At 41.2% G+C, this 15,493-nt stretch overlaps 1 protein-coding gene across 1 annotated transcript; it reads right to left on the bottom strand.

Moving 5' to 3' along the window:
* Positions 1-1,654: 1,654 nt before the first annotated feature.
* LOC150040280 (RNA binding motif protein, X-linked-like-1) lies at positions 1,655-14,135 on the bottom strand. Its single transcript, XM_090327285.1, has 9 exons — positions 13,958-14,135; positions 11,819-11,931; positions 11,336-11,442; positions 8,480-8,648; positions 6,237-6,389; positions 2,809-2,923; positions 2,441-2,557; positions 2,281-2,363; positions 1,655-1,941 (listed from the first exon to the last, which is right to left on the bottom strand). Exons 2-9 carry the CDS (start codon positions 11,922-11,924, stop codon positions 1,712-1,714), a joined length of 1,080 nt encoding a protein of 359 aa, XP_090183411.1. The 5' UTR covers positions 11,925-11,931; positions 13,958-14,135; the 3' UTR covers positions 1,655-1,711.
* Positions 14,136-15,493: the final 1,358 nt, after the last annotated feature.

Here is a 15,493-nt window from a genome sequence, read left to right as displayed (position 1 = left end):
GCTAGACAAGCACTCTACCACAGGGCTTCACTCAAGGTCCAATTACAATATTTTCTTATCAGAGGTCCTTTACTAGTAATACATTCTTCCTCTTTCAACCTTATAAGATGTGTGTACTTCACGTTGTATTTCCACAAGTTCATAGTTATCCATTGTGTGCACATCACCGGAAAATCCGCTAGCCTCGTTGAAACTGTTTCTTCTGCATGTGCCTAGTGATAGAAACTCCGGTGTTACTTTCTGTTTTTCCTTTCCATTTTAGATCTGATTCCACCAGATTAGCACATTACCATATTACCATATTTTTCTACGTGTGTATGTGTATATGGAATGGACCCTCCTAGGCAGAAAGACTTTAGTCTATGAGAGTGTAAAGAAAGAACATAGGTGCTTATCTCATACTTGTTTTACTCCTGAGTGTGGAATTACCAGTTCTAGCATGAAAGCAGCAGTTGTACTGCTGAAGAGGGACAGCGCCCTGGTGTTCCAATCTCTGATCTCTAGGTACTGCTCCTCCTCCTCTAGAGCCAGTGGAGAAGAAGGAAGAAGAGCAAAGTGATGTTACACGACCTAATTGGAAACACACAAAAATGATTTGTGCTTTCTCTCCACACACTATTTATCCTTCTAATTGAGTACATACATTCCAGCATTACTGGTCTCCAGCATTAATTGCTCCTTGAGTCTTGCCTTCCTCTCTCCAGTCTCCAGGTTGCAATCATGAATTTTTAACTTCCTGGTGGCAATTACTAATCCTTGTGGCTTTTCTTCTTCCACTTTGTCCCTTGACATGTCTAGTCAATGTAAAATCTCTGTTCTACTTTTTTCATTCCACTCCCCAAAGTATTCTAATAAGCATAATTATTGTTTTATAAGCTTTGCTGAACACTCAGTGCTTTTTTAATTCTTTCCCTCCATCCTCAAATGTCTCTCTTTCATATTTACTTTTCCCTAGGTTCAAACTTAAATTTTGGTACTTTTCTCATGTGTGTGTGAGGCAGCCATAAATTCAGACAGTGGACAGCACTCTATCTAAGTACTTTTATTCTGTAAAAATACCAACAGACAGGGTACCTTATACAACACAAATAACACAACAAACTGAGAAAAAATAGTACAGTGGAGAAGGTGTCCAAATGTGTTACACCTCTCAAAACCTAGCGCACTGTTTAACAAAACGAATATGGGGAGCAGAAACTTGTTAAGGTGGGGTGGGAATATGAATGCAGGAGACAGGTGGGAAAAGGCAGCCATATTCAATGCATATTATTTAAAACTTAACTAACTTGAGAGTAGAGATGTGGTAGGGAGAACAATTGAGAAGAAAGGAGGAGGCAACAATGATCAAGATGCAATGTACTTGTCAGGCTTGGTGTCTCACATCCATAACACTAACGATTCTGACATTTAATCCCCCATCCTAACTTCCTTTTCTCAAGAAACATAAACACCAGTGGATCTCTTCAAATGTACTGTTTGTCCAGATGAAAAAAAAACCATTTTAACATGAATATAAACATATGCTTATTCCTCTAAACCAAACTAGTTTAGGGATACTCTCTTAATATTGAAAAGTACTATTCTATTAGTATGTTGGAAAATGAAGTTTGGCATGCAAGTGAAAAATGCTTCTAATATCTTCTCAGTCCTCTTACAAGCCTTCCACCACAATCTCCCAATCTCCTGTGAACCTACATTTCCTGAGCTACTTTTATGACTCATGAGGAGCCTCGTAACCCCTCCCCTGAGAAGGAAGAGGCCCTCTTTCTCGTCTCCCAGCATACTGATGATCACACAAATGGGTATCTCTTTGGCTGCTCGCAGTATGTTCATCTCTTCCTCCCCATTCATATTGTGAGCTGCAGTTATCATCATATTGACTGTTTCCACCACAGGTCCTGGTGAATTCTTGTGTAGTTGGTGCAGTATGGTAATCCTCTGCTGCAAGATCAAAGATGAGATGGCATACTAGTGTATGACAACACTGTTTTTGTATCATACATGAGTTTTAAGTAGCAAATGTCATGAAATACTTGGTTTTGACATGCTCAGACGACATAAATTCTAATTATTCATTGTTATCGCTGCTTGATAGGGTTAAGCACCCTTTTACCGTATGCTGTGACAATATTCCTTAAGGTAAAGTGTTATGAGATACCTTATCCAGCTTTAAGACATCACAAAACATACTCAAAGTAACCAAAAGCTGACACTAGTTTTCCCTGCTTGGGTAGCAATGTAATTCTGTCATTTATGTGTCAACACTGGACTCTTTCTTACCACAACAGACATCTGTGCCTCCATAAGGACCTCCACTGGAATGATCATTTCTACCATGACTTCCATCATAGCCACCACGATCACTAAATTTTAAAAAAAGGCAGCAATCAATGCAACCATTACCAACTTCAGTTAGCATATTTAGTAGAACGGGTAATACCTGTAGCTTTTAGAAGTACGTTTTTCTTTTGAGTAGTAACCTCCATAATAACTGTATGCATATTCTCTAGGTGCTCCAGCATAATCCTTGATGTCTCGAGAACTCATGTGGTTTCCTCTAGTGTAATTCAAAGTAGAAAATGAACTATGACAACGTTTAACTTACAGAGCTCAAACACCTCTTGGAAAACAGGAAAGGCCTCCAAGGTAAAAATGGGCAGAGTAAGTGAGTAGATGGTTCTCCAAATCACATAAACCAAAGCCCAAATCACATGTGAAACAATTCAGAACACAATAGACAACAAGAAAAAATGCTTTCATCAGAATTTCTGCCTGTTACAAGGCTTGTCATTTAGTTATCTTATTTACCTGTAATTAGTTGAATAAATACCAGCCCTCGGTGATGCAACTTCATCTCTCTCAAAAGAGACTGGATTTCTCCAGAGCATCATTTCATAAGTTTCTCTCCCACATGACAATGAACCTTTAATTGTAAAATGTTTATGGTAGGTATTTCATGCTGAGAATGTATGAAATAAAATGAAAATTTAAACACTGTTCTGTCCTGTGAGGAATATTTTTAAAGTATTCCAAAATATACCAACTTCTTCCTCTGAAATGTTAATTCTTAAATGAAATTTCTTTCACAGCTACAACATACACATTTAATTGAATCACTGTTAGTATAGGATGTTCTTACTTGATTCGTCATATTTCTTCTCAAAGTACCATTGAAAGTCTCACTGCATACTTATACTGCAAATAGTTTGCAGAATATCTTTTTATTGTCTTATTAGTGGAGCAAATACTAACATAAGAGAATCTTCTTGATTTAAAATAAGATTACATTCCATGAAGCATCATGAGATTAAAATATCAAACAAGAAAAATACACTTAACACATCTGACATAGCTTATTTAACATGTTGGGTCTTGTGGATGGAAAATCGCTTAGTATATCCTTATTATGGTGTGATGGTATGCTGTGACTTGCCACTACTGCCTTGAGACACATGAAAACAACACAGCAATACAGCCCATCTAGAAAAATAAAATCAAAATCCAAAGCCCAAAGTATAGCTTTTTAAATACCCTTATAAAATGAACATATATATATATATATGTATATGTGTGTGTGTGTATGTGCATGTCTGTGTCTGTCTATATCTCTCTTTCTCTCTCTCTCTCCATACACACACACACACACACACACACACACACACACACACACACACACATACACACACACATATATAACATAACAGTTGTAGGTACGGATTGTTCTAAAGATGAAGTTACTTTGAATGATGCTAAGGGCTCAAAATGTGTGGCCTAGTGGTAGACTCATGCACAAAGTTCTTGGTTCCTCAGTACCACATATACAGGAAAATCTGGAAGTGTTTCTGTGGATCAAGTGGTAGAGTGCAAACGTTGAGAAAGCTCATGGGAGTGTGTAGTTACTGAATTCAATCCCTAAGATGCCAGAAAACAAAACAAAACAAAACAAAAGCCTGGAGTGATGCTGAATGTGACATGTAGACATTTATTTTTCTGTAGCCATTTCACTTCTTTTCCTTTTCTTTTAAAAATCTGTCTCCACCGGTTTTGCAACTAGTCTAAGATTAGACATAAACACTTCAAGTGTACACAGCACATCTGTTAGGCAAACATTCTACATGCTACTGCTCATGCATAACATTTTCTTTCTAAACCTTAGAAGTACCAATTTGAATAGTTCTTAAAAGTTCAGATGTCTTTATACTTCTCTCTAGACCTGTGCTTCAGAGATGAGACAAATATTCGCCTACATTGTAAAAATTAATGTTTGGTCCTTGCATTTAAGCAATGTTTTACAATGTTTATTTCCTTTTCTATTCCTTTTGTTTGTCTACAAACTGAAATGAAAAGCATAAGAGCAGAGAGCAATAAGAGCAGAACCTCCACAGTGTGTAGTAATATAATTCCAATGTAAATTAAAATGTAACTGTCCATTTCTCAACTCACAGAAACAATTCTCATATTTCCCTGATAAAAATGAAATCCTAACTAGATATGGTGGCTCACAGCTCTAACCCTTGCTACTCTGTGGGCTGTGATCTGAAGATCACGGTTCAAAGTTGGCCTGAGCACGGAAGTCCATAGGAGTCTTATGTCCAGATAACACCACAAAATTGTAAGTTGTACTGTGGCCCAGTGGTGGGGCGTCAGCCTTGAGTTGAAGAAGTCAGTGACAACACCCAGGCCCAGAGTTCAAGTCCCACCACTGACATTTTTAAAAAACTGAAGTCCTGTTTTGACTTTTCACATGCAGAATCCTGTATATATACATACATTCTAATTTGTCCTCATTTGCTGGGCTCCATATCAAGATCATGGAGCAAGATGCCCTTATTTTATGCTAATTTAGTTTCCTACTGTGTGATGTCAATATTATACAAAAGTTCACTGTTACATATATATATATATACAGATCTAAAAATCAATCAATAATGATATATTTATAATATATATTTAATATGTAATATACATACTATGTCTTCTAAAATCATGTGTAAATAAAAATCTTCACAGGATAACTCAACTTCCTTATTCCTAGAGCTAACGTGTTTTGATTATTGTTTAATCTCCTAGTGGAAATATGCTGGTTGTTTATACCTTCTACACATAAAATGTAAATAGACCATAAAGTTCCTTACTCCCAATTCAAAGGTCAAGCAAAAGTCCTAAATTTATGACTTTCAAATTATTGGCTATCCTTTCAACTTTATGCTAGTATCTATCTGTACTTTTATCTCTTCTGCTCAATCCTCATTTCCAGTTTTGCTACATTAGTCATCTCAGGCTTACTTTGAATTCTGTGCTCAAGCCATTTCAATGTGTCCATTAGGCATGTTTTGAGACTACAAATTTATGGCCGTAGTTATTTATGTGCTTCAAATTGCAAAATGAATTGCATTATGAGATTTACATGCAACTAAATAATCTATCACTTTAACTTTGCCTCTTGTGATTTTGAATTTTAGTTCAAATAGCTTCTAAGCCTCCAGTGATCTCTTTCCACCTCATGACAAATGATGTTTCACAGTAGACTCCTCCTGTATCATTTGTTTTAATTATCCATTCCTTTCAATAGCACAATTCTTGGCAGCACAAATTGGATCACTATACTTTCATATGCCTTGCTATTTTTACATAATCAATACCAATGAGTCAGGGTAAGCATCACTGTAATAATGCAAATGTAACGTAATTTTTACATGGAAATTTAGTGATGGACTTCAAGAGGAAGAATTCCTATAGAGGTTAAGATAACTTATCATATTTGGGTTTGAGAACAATTTTAATAAAGGACTGTCTTTCAAATAAAAAAGTTCCTTTCACCAATGGCACAGAATTTAAAACTAGAGCAGGCATACAAAAGAAGAAAACTATCCCATGGAGAGCTCACATAACCTATTAAAAAGAAACTTGAGTAGCAGAGAATCTTGATTGAAGTTGACCCACAAATTCTCCAAGAGATCTAAAAGCAATGCATCTCTTGAATATTATACCAATGACCTGAAGCACTGATTTTATACTAGTTTAAAAACTATAACCACCAAATAGTTATATCTCATGAATCTCAAAGATCACCTGATGAGAAAAGCTCAACTGATCTCTCAATCAAAATGCCCACACGAATCTCACCACCTGTTTTGTTTCTTACACTCAAAGGACTTACCTGACAACAGCTTCATCTCATTCATACGGTACAATACTCACTCACAAGAAGCTCTCTTTTACTAGGCAGTAGATACCTTGCTCTCCCGCTTTAAAACTGCTTCCCACTGCAGCAGAATGATTAGATCTTTTAGGAGGAGGACTGCCAATTCTAGCAAATGGGTTTCTTTTAACCGGAAAGGGTCTCCTTGGAGACCTCATGTTGAAATTGGGACTATATCTGCTGCCACCTGAATTGAAAACAACATCTTCTTAGTTAAGGAGCTAATACTTTATCTACCAAACTCATAAAGGCCTCACCAAATTCATAAAAGTTAGAATTACCTATTTTCTTACTGTCTTTTTTTAAGGTTTATGGTGGAACTACAACTGTTGCATTTTGTTCATTGGGTGTGTTCTACCAAATGAACCTCACCAGCTCCAGACCCTAGAATTACCTTTTATTATTCAAGAGCAAGTTATAAAAAAAATCACACTGATTAAATTACAATGTCAGTTTATAAAAAGAAACTTTTAAAGCCTCAAGACACATTTAAAGAGAAATGTGAGAGAAAAACTGGAGAGTTAAGAGGCAAGGACAGGAAAGAATTAAAACAGTGCTGAACGGGAACATTAATTCTGCTCATCTCTACTCATCTAAATCTGGTTGTGAAAACATGTTTTGGGACACATTGCTGATATGAACTCAAATACACCTAAGATAAGTCCAACTAGAGAGTATAAGACGCAAAAATGAGGCATAAAGACAATGTGCTCTAAAGAGAATGGATATACAATGGACATCCTCCATGGTATAAAAATAATTCTATCATTTCTATTGTCTGTGTAACTGGAAATAATGTGTCCATACTTAAGGGCTGGGGAAAATTCCTTGAGAAAAACAAAATGTATACTCATATAAACACACTGATCCTCAAATTCAGTTTGACATTTGCTTCTCAAGATTAATTTAATGGACAAGAAAAGATCTAAATCTATCTATCTTAACTCACAACAAACGCTGCAATACTTTACAGAGGTGTCTGCAATTATGACTAGAACTAACAGCTATATTCTTGGTACCTTCATGAAATAAATAAATAAAATGTTCAGTACATACTTCATAATTTCCTTTTTAAGGCCAAACTATGCTTTTGAAAGTGAAATAGTGGGACTGGGAATTTGGCCTAGTGGTGGAGTGCTTGTCTAGAATGCATGAAGGTCTGGGTTCCGATCCTCGGTACCACATACATAGGGAAAAAAACCTGAAAGTGGTGCAGAGGCTCAAGTGGTAAACTTATCCTTGAGAAAGTCCAAGGACAGGGCTCAGGCCCTGAGATCAAAGCCAGGACTGAACAAAAAGTGAAATAGTAAGGACACACTTTTCCAAATAAAAGAAAAAGAAATATCTGGAAGGCTTATGTGACATCTTTTTATGGCTCATTCTCTTCTGGTCATACAACACAACAAAGACATACAACATGAGTTTTCTATGTCTTTCACAAACCAAAGGCACATTTGAGAATGGAAGGCTCTAGTTAGTTCATAAATTTAAACTTCAGCGTTGCTCAAGATGTAGACAGATCACAGAAGAGCACATTTATATGACTTTTAACAAAAACAAACCAATTGCATGACTAACCCTTCAACTTTATATATTCATCAGAGAATATGGATACTCCCCACCCCTCTCTCTTTATTTCTTTCTCTCTTTCTCTCTCTCTCTCTCTCCCCACCTATGCCTCCATTCCTTGGAGGAGGGATTGTGGGACTAGAGCTCTATGCGTAGTTGCTGCTCCAGACCTCTGCAGCTCAAGGCTATTGCTCTATAACTTAAGCTACAGCACTGCTTCATACTGGGTGCATTACAAATGACTTCTTTCTTTTGCCAGTCCTGGGATTTGAACTCAGAGCCTGATCATGACCCTGAACTTTTCTCAAGGCTAGAGCTCTACCACTTGAGCCACAGCTCCACTTCCAGCTTTTTTCCATGGTTGTGGTACCCAGGAATGGAAACAGGGCCTTAGTGCATGCTAAGCAAGCACTTCTACCACTAGGCTAAGCTCCCAGCATATGATGACTTTCAAGAGAGAAAACTTGTTGAATGAGTAAGGGCAAAATTTTACTTTTGTGCTATTTCTATAATGGTATGGCAACACTATAGTGAATTTAAAAGTATTTTGTGAAGTCAATCTTACTTATTAAAATGCTTAGAACTAGCTTTCTTATTAGCAGTAAATTTAAGTTCAGCTCATGAGGAAGTGAGTGAGAATTAATTCAGTCTCTACAAACTTCCTGGCTTTCAATCCTATGTGTGTATGTTTCTCTTTTAAAACATTACCAAAGTTCCCTTCAGACGAAGAATGGCCACTGTTTCCTCCTCTTCCATAGCCCAGACTTGTTTGGGTCACTCTATTTCTTGAGATAGGTGGTCCTCTCTCTCTACCACGACTGGCATAAGATGGTTTGCCATAAGATGGCTCTACTTTAATTACTTTCCCATCCAACAGCTGAAAAAATAAAAATAAAGAATTTGACCAGTAATGCGATCTAATTTGCTTTGAGTTTTTTGTTGCCACTTCATATTTTCTTGCAAATATGAAAAAGCACAAAGTATATGCTTCAAATTAACAAGTATTTTCCATCAAATGAAGTGCATTCATTTTCCTTAACCTGAGATAAAAGTATACAGAGTACATATTCAGAATACTCTGCTGGTACTGCTTTAATGAGTAACACAGAGGAAGAACTGAATAAAACATGAGTTGGATGAAAGAATAAAACATTAGTTTATGGATATGCTCATCTGTGCTTCTGCTTGAACTATAGCAAAATAAATCTCTGATAATAATTCCTCTTCAGCTGTTAAATTTTTGTGTATAGTTATCAAATGAGAAGAAGCCAAGTCAATTTTTAGAAGGCAGATATATGAAGTAATATCTTTAAGGACAAACAGGAAGGGCTAAAATATGCGGGCATATACTAGGCAGAGCTTAAACGATAAAAGAATCACAAAAGGTGACAGAATTATGTAAGGAAAAAAAGGAAAACAAACTACCCCCAGAATAGATAGTGGCTTCAAAACCTTAGAACAGTGATTTAAATTCTACTTGGGTATCAACCTCCATGAGGCTCTTATCTTCAATTTATTAGCAAAAATTTAGTACTGACTGAAATAGAGCCACCTGTGTGAGGGGAAAATGGAGCATGACCTTGAAGACCTGAATTCCAGTGTCAATGGGCAGATAACAGAAAAACTAAAGAGGCTAGAGATACACTACCTCTAGAATTTGTAATCCTCAAAGACATAGATTGTATTCAAGATAGAAAAAAGTAAGCCATCCATAATCACTACTATAAAATAATCGAGTGATTTACTGAAATCGTTCTGCATGAGGAATGCCAAGAATTATAGGAGAGAAAGGATCCATCCATTTGTCCATGTTAGTTTCCATCACACCACTTTTCACAAAAATTCTGTGTGACCCTGCCTATGTGCCTTTTAAAGCTTTGATGTCACCAAAATACTTCCATGTTGCTAGGAAATATCCAGGTAATGTGTAGGAGGAGATTAGGAAGGTAAACGATCAGTGCAAGATTTTCACAGCAAGTCAGATGTCACTGTTAGTTAGAAAAATGTAGGGTAGTTTAGACAGGCAAGTAAGCAGTACTTTCAGCTCAAGAAAATATAGCTAAACCAAAAAAGCTGGGGCATGATGCAAGAAGTAGAATATGGGTGCCATGGTCCAAAAAAAAAAACCCCACTCTTTACTTAAGATAACTATAATCCTTCTGTACATCATCTTTATTTACACTAACAATAAAAACAATTGTTAAGCATGTAGAGTATCTGTTTAGCAAGCAGTAATCTTTTGTTCAAACCCCCAGATCACCCAAAATTGACAGACAAACAAAACAGTTTGAAGGGCCAGGAGCCTGTCATAGTGGTACAGCCCTCGGCAAGAATGAATGAGGTCATGGGCTCAATTCCTCAGTACCATATACACAGAAAAGCCTGAAGTGGTACAATAGATCAACTAGCAAAGCCCTACCCTTGAGGAAAAAGTGCCCAAGGATAGAGCAGAGATTCAGAATTTAATTCCCAGGACCGGGAAACAAAAATACCCGACAGAAACAACCATCAAAAATCTTCCCACAACTTGTAATACATTTGATTTCTTTTCATTTTTTTCATTGATGCTTCTCTTTCCTTATCTGTTCTGTTTGTCCTTTTTGCAGGTTTCTTTAAAGTTGTAGCTTTATTTACTTATTTTTTCTAGCTTCCAATTTATAACTCAACACCTCAAGCTCACTGGACTGCTTACACTGCCTGTTACAACTTGAGACAGACTTCTATGACCTGGACTTTTTCTCCTTATTAGGACATGTAGGCTCATATAGTTGAAACTAAACTCCAGCAGATTTCAGCCATTTCCAATAGCTAGGACTACACAATGATCACTAATGCCCAGCAAGGTCTAACTGATGGAGGGCTAACATACTATTGATAGTGATCTTGGAATAGGAACATGAAACAAGTTTATAATATCTACTCAATAAGCTGTGCACATCTAATTCCTTTCTCAAGATTTTGGTCTCTGTTCCTACAGCGACTTGAACTTGGGACTTGTAAATTGTTGCTCAGGTTTTTCCTAGTCTACTGCTCTCGGCCTTACTGGCTTTTAATTTTACTTCTTGTAACAGATGATAAAAACATTATTTTTCAATTTGGATTTTTTTTGCCAGTCCTGGGTTTAACTCAGGGCCTATGCACTGTCCTTGGGCTTCTCAAGCCTAAAGGTCCACCACTTCAGACTCAGCACTTCTTCTGGCTTACTTTCTATGTATGTGGTACTGTTGAATGGAGCCCAGGTCTTGGTGAATGCTAGGCAAGCACCCTATCACTAGGCCAAATCCCGGCCTGGTTTGTTTGTTTTCAGATGTCTAACACAATCATCTGTGGCCTCCATGGCCTGACTGCATCCTCTTTTAAAATGAATCCTAGGTTCATGAACTGTGAACCACAGGGACATGATTGACAGCCATTTCTGAGTATATTACAACACAAAGTGTCAATGGGGCCAAATGGCATCATATCACCTTTTCACCACATCATCATATATTATATCAACTGCAGAAAAGAAACCAATTTTGGCAAGTGCTGAACAGAAGTAGGATAATACTAAAAGATGCTTACTTTTCCATTCATCTCTTTGGCTGCGCACTGAGCATCCGCAGGGCTATCAAAGGTAATAAAAGCAAAGCCTCTAGACCTCTTCGTTTCCCCATTCTTCAGCAAAATAACTGCAATATACAGAAACCGTTTTAGTGTATGTAAGGACATGGAGAATAAAACGGCATGAACAGTGATTCCTTTTTAATACTATGCTGATGGGCACAGCAGTCAAAGCTTTCTTGACATCCATCCCTGTTACACATTCACTAATATTTCAGTAACAACAAGCCCATCATATTTCACATGTTTCCACAACACATTTGTTATTTTCATGTTCAGTGCTATCAGATGCTTAGGGCATTGCAGGGAGTCAGTGCTTCATTTAAAATGTAGTATTTGTCTTTCAAGTTTCAAGAACAGACATTTTATTTGAACCATTTTCAGATTATTATTTCATGTATTCAACATCTATTTACCCACACAGAGGCTTAAGCAAAGACCTACCTTCTGCTATGTGTCCAAACACACAAAAGATCCCTTTAAGGTCCTTTTCACTGGTGTCTGCACTAAGGCCTCCTACAAACAGTTTCCTAGGCTGATCAGATGCCATCCTTTTCCTGTAAGGTGCACACACACACACACACACACACACACACACACACACACAAACAAACAAAAAAATCAAAATCCAAAGTTTTCAGTGTGCTTAACACTCTAGTCAAGGAACCCGAAAAACTAGACCTTAATGAGTCTTACTTGAAACAACAAAATTTGTCATATATAAAGCACCGCTATCACTGGCCTATTAGGTCAAAGTAAGAAGATTTGGAAGATTGTGATAAATTTATTGCATGTACAAAACTAAGAATTGAAATGTTCAGGGTGTCACTATTTCACTGGAACATGTTATATATTTGTGGGATACAAGACAGATGACCAGACTGAGCAAATCAGAGTAGTTCACATGTACAGTGTTCACACTCCATTTCTCAGTAAGAGTACACTGCATGCAGTGTGTGCAGTTTCAAAAATATAAGGACTCATGAACTCTCCATCACCATTTTCCTCTATCTCCATTTAACATAGCCCTGGTGAGACTCTGCTCTCCAGCTCAGCCCCAGCGAATCAGGAGTGGCTGCGTGGCTCAGGTGGTTGAGCCCAATAAGGGACAGGAGGTCAGGCTCAGCAAGTAGGCCCAGGGTCCAGGCCCGACCCACTAGCTACCCCACCCTCCACACCAAACACCATGACACACCCCCACCCCAACTGATCACCCAAGCTCAGCACCACACCCCACCCCCGCAGCACAGCATCACCTCGGGCCCTCCACCCCACCTCACCACCCCAGCCTCCACGGCACCACCAGGGCCTCCACCGCACCCGCCATTCCCGCTTCATCACTCACAGCCCACCTCACCACACATCGCACCTCACCACCCGGGCCTCCTTCCACCGCCATTCCCGCTTCACCACTCACAGCCCACCTCACCACCCGGGCCTCCTTCCACCGCCATTCCCGCTTCACCACTCACACCCCACCTCACCTCCCGGGCCTCCTTCCACCGCCATTCCCGCTTCACCACGCAACCCACCTCACCACCTGGGCCTCCTTCCACCGCCATTCCCGCTTCACCACGCAACCCACCTCACCACCCGGGCCTCCTTCCACCGCCATTCCCACTTCACCACTCACACCCCACCTCACCTCCCGGGCCTCCTTCCACCGCCATTCCCGCTTCACCACGCTCCCCACCTCACCTCCCGGGCCTCCTTCCACCGCCATTCCCACTTCACCACTCACACCCCACCTCACCTCCCGGGCCTCCTTCCACCGCCATTCCCGCTTCACCACTCACACCCCACCTCACCACCCGGGCCGACTTCCACCGCCATACCCGCTTCACCACGCACCCCACCTCACCACCCGGGCCTCCTTCCACCGCCATTCCCGCTTCACCACGCTCCCCACCTCACCACCCGGGCCTCCTTCCACCGCCATTCCCACTTCACCACTCACACCCCACCTGACCACCCGGGCCTCCTTCCACCGCCATTCCCGCTTCACCACTCACACCCCACCTCACCCCGCACCCCACCTCACCACCCCGGGCCCTCCAACCCGCCCCAGTCCACCTCACCTCCGACCGCACGGAACCGCACACCGCACCTCCCCAGCTGCCCCTCCCACCGCAGCGCACTGCACCCCGCACCCCACCCCTCGGCCCCCTCACCACCCAGCCCACCGCACGTCCCGCCCCGCCCCCCAAAATGGCGGACCGTGGTTTGGGCAAGTGGGGAGAGCATTCGCTGTGGGAAAATCCCCGTCGCAGGAAGCCAGAGCCCCTCGCAGCAGGCCGAAGGCTTTCTAGACAACGGAGATTCTCCGCCGCGGACGTGGTTTTCCGCTGCTTTTCCTCGGGGACACCACAGAGTGTAAGCCCATCCCCCACTCGGGACAACTTCCAGCTCCGCGGGGTTTCCTTCCACGGAACCGGGCCCCAAGCCGGCTTTTAGCAGCCTGTGAGGCCCCGCTCCTCCCGACCCCCAGCCAACAATACCTTTTCGTGCACAGGTGAATCAGTGTCTACCGTGCTGAAAGGATGTGTCTAGGACGTCCGGTAAAACCTGAGGTACAACTCTTACAACGTCGGCGCCACAACGATTTCTCTCTTCACGGGAGAGGATTCAGCTTCGGACAGTCCCTGCCGCCGCTCAGAAATCGGTGCTGTACCCGTGTTCCTGTATTTCTTACCTTCTTTCCGGAGTCTCTATGGTGACGCGATGACCCGCTTCCCGCTTCCCGCTTCAGCGACCGCCCCCGCCTCGGCCCCACCCATTTGGCGTCCTGAAGGTCCCGGATGTAAGGGGCCAAGCGGTTGAGGAAGTCGGCATCGTGGGCGCTGTAACACGAAGGGGTGGGCCGCCGAGGGATTCTCGAGTTTTGGGCTCCACCGCGAGGGGAGGCAAAAGTAAAATGAAATGCTCACTGTGAATGATGGTCCTTCTTCCCTGCCATTCCTTCACTATCAGCAAAGCTTGAGGAAGAGCCAGATGGCCTGGTACTAAAGAGCCGGTGAATCCCCCCGCCAAATATTGACATGATGTCCTCCCACGGGCCTCTGCCGGAGTACGACACACCCCAAAACGAAAGCCAGGAATCCAAAGCCTCCATTTCTTTCCTTCCACAGCCTGCCGATTAATTCCCGGTGTTCTTTTCTCAGTCCATGCTAATGTAGTAGTTGGACCCAAGATCTTCTCTCCTCTTAACTTGCGGGGGGCCTGCTGTTTGTGTCTGTACAAGTACTAGTGCTCCTCCAGTACTCATCTCCTGGCACGTTGGTTCAACGTGGAACCCTACTGCCCAGTCTCAGCCTCCTGAGGACCGACGCTCACAGGTACAGACCCACGGCGTCCTCCTCACCCTTTGTATCCACACCACTTCTGAACACGGACACTCCGCATCACACTGTTCGGTACTTTGCCCTACATACTGATCTGACAAGCATCGTGTATTGACTTATTAGCTTCAACACTTGTTCCCTTCAGAGAAATGACACCACTGCAACTGACGGTACATAGAATTGTATGCAGTTGCCCCGCTTTTAGAACACTGCATTTAAAATGAAGGTACTCTTCCGACTTGAGTACCATATCTGTGCCATGTATCCATATCCATACCCATATATACGGCATGCATATATACACATACATCTATATGCATATATGCATAGGTATGCCTATGTGTGTACATACGTGCACAAATTTCCGTATCCATAAACAAGCCATACGTAGATACATGTATAGATCTCACTGTGTACGTGTGTGTCTCTATGTGTGTGTCTGTATGGATTTATGCCTTTCTTTCTTTTTTCGCGTGAGTCCTGGGGCTGGACCTCAGGGCCTGGGCCCGGTCCTTGATCTCTGCACCCCTTCTGTTCCTTTCTGTGTAGCCGTGGTACCAAGGAGTCCAACCCCGAGCTTCCTGCATGCTAGACAAGCACTCTACCACAGGGCTTCACTCAAGGTCCAATTACAATATTTTCTTATCAGAGGTCCTTTACTAGTAATACATTCTTCCTCTTTCAACCTTATAAGATGTGTGTACTTCACGTTGTATTTCCACAAGTTGAGAGTTAAGCACTGTGTGCACATCACTTGAAAATCTTTCCTACAGATAAT

The sequence above is a fragment of the Megascapheus bottae genome, chromosome Y (assembly GCF_031878675.1).
Source record: "Megascapheus bottae isolate mThoBot1 chromosome Y, mThoBot2.hap1, whole genome shotgun sequence".
In the NCBI taxonomy this organism is placed as follows: domain Eukaryota; kingdom Metazoa; phylum Chordata; class Mammalia; order Rodentia; family Geomyidae; genus Megascapheus; species Megascapheus bottae.
This window is presented reverse-complemented; position numbering and strand designations above follow the sequence as displayed.

Coding starts and splice junctions, on each gene's coding strand:
- LOC150040280 (XM_090327285.1), bottom strand. CDS start 11,924: ATGGCATCTGATCAGCCTAGGAAACTGTTTGTAGGAGGCCTTAGTGCA. Junction 8,649..11,335: donor CCAAAGAGATGAATGGAAAA/GTAAGCATCTTT, acceptor TTATTTTTTCAG/CTGTTGGATGGGAAAGTAAT. Junction 1,942..2,280: donor AGGCACAGATGTCTGTTGTG/GTAAGAAAGAGT, acceptor TTGATCTTGCAG/CAGAGGATTACCATACTGCA.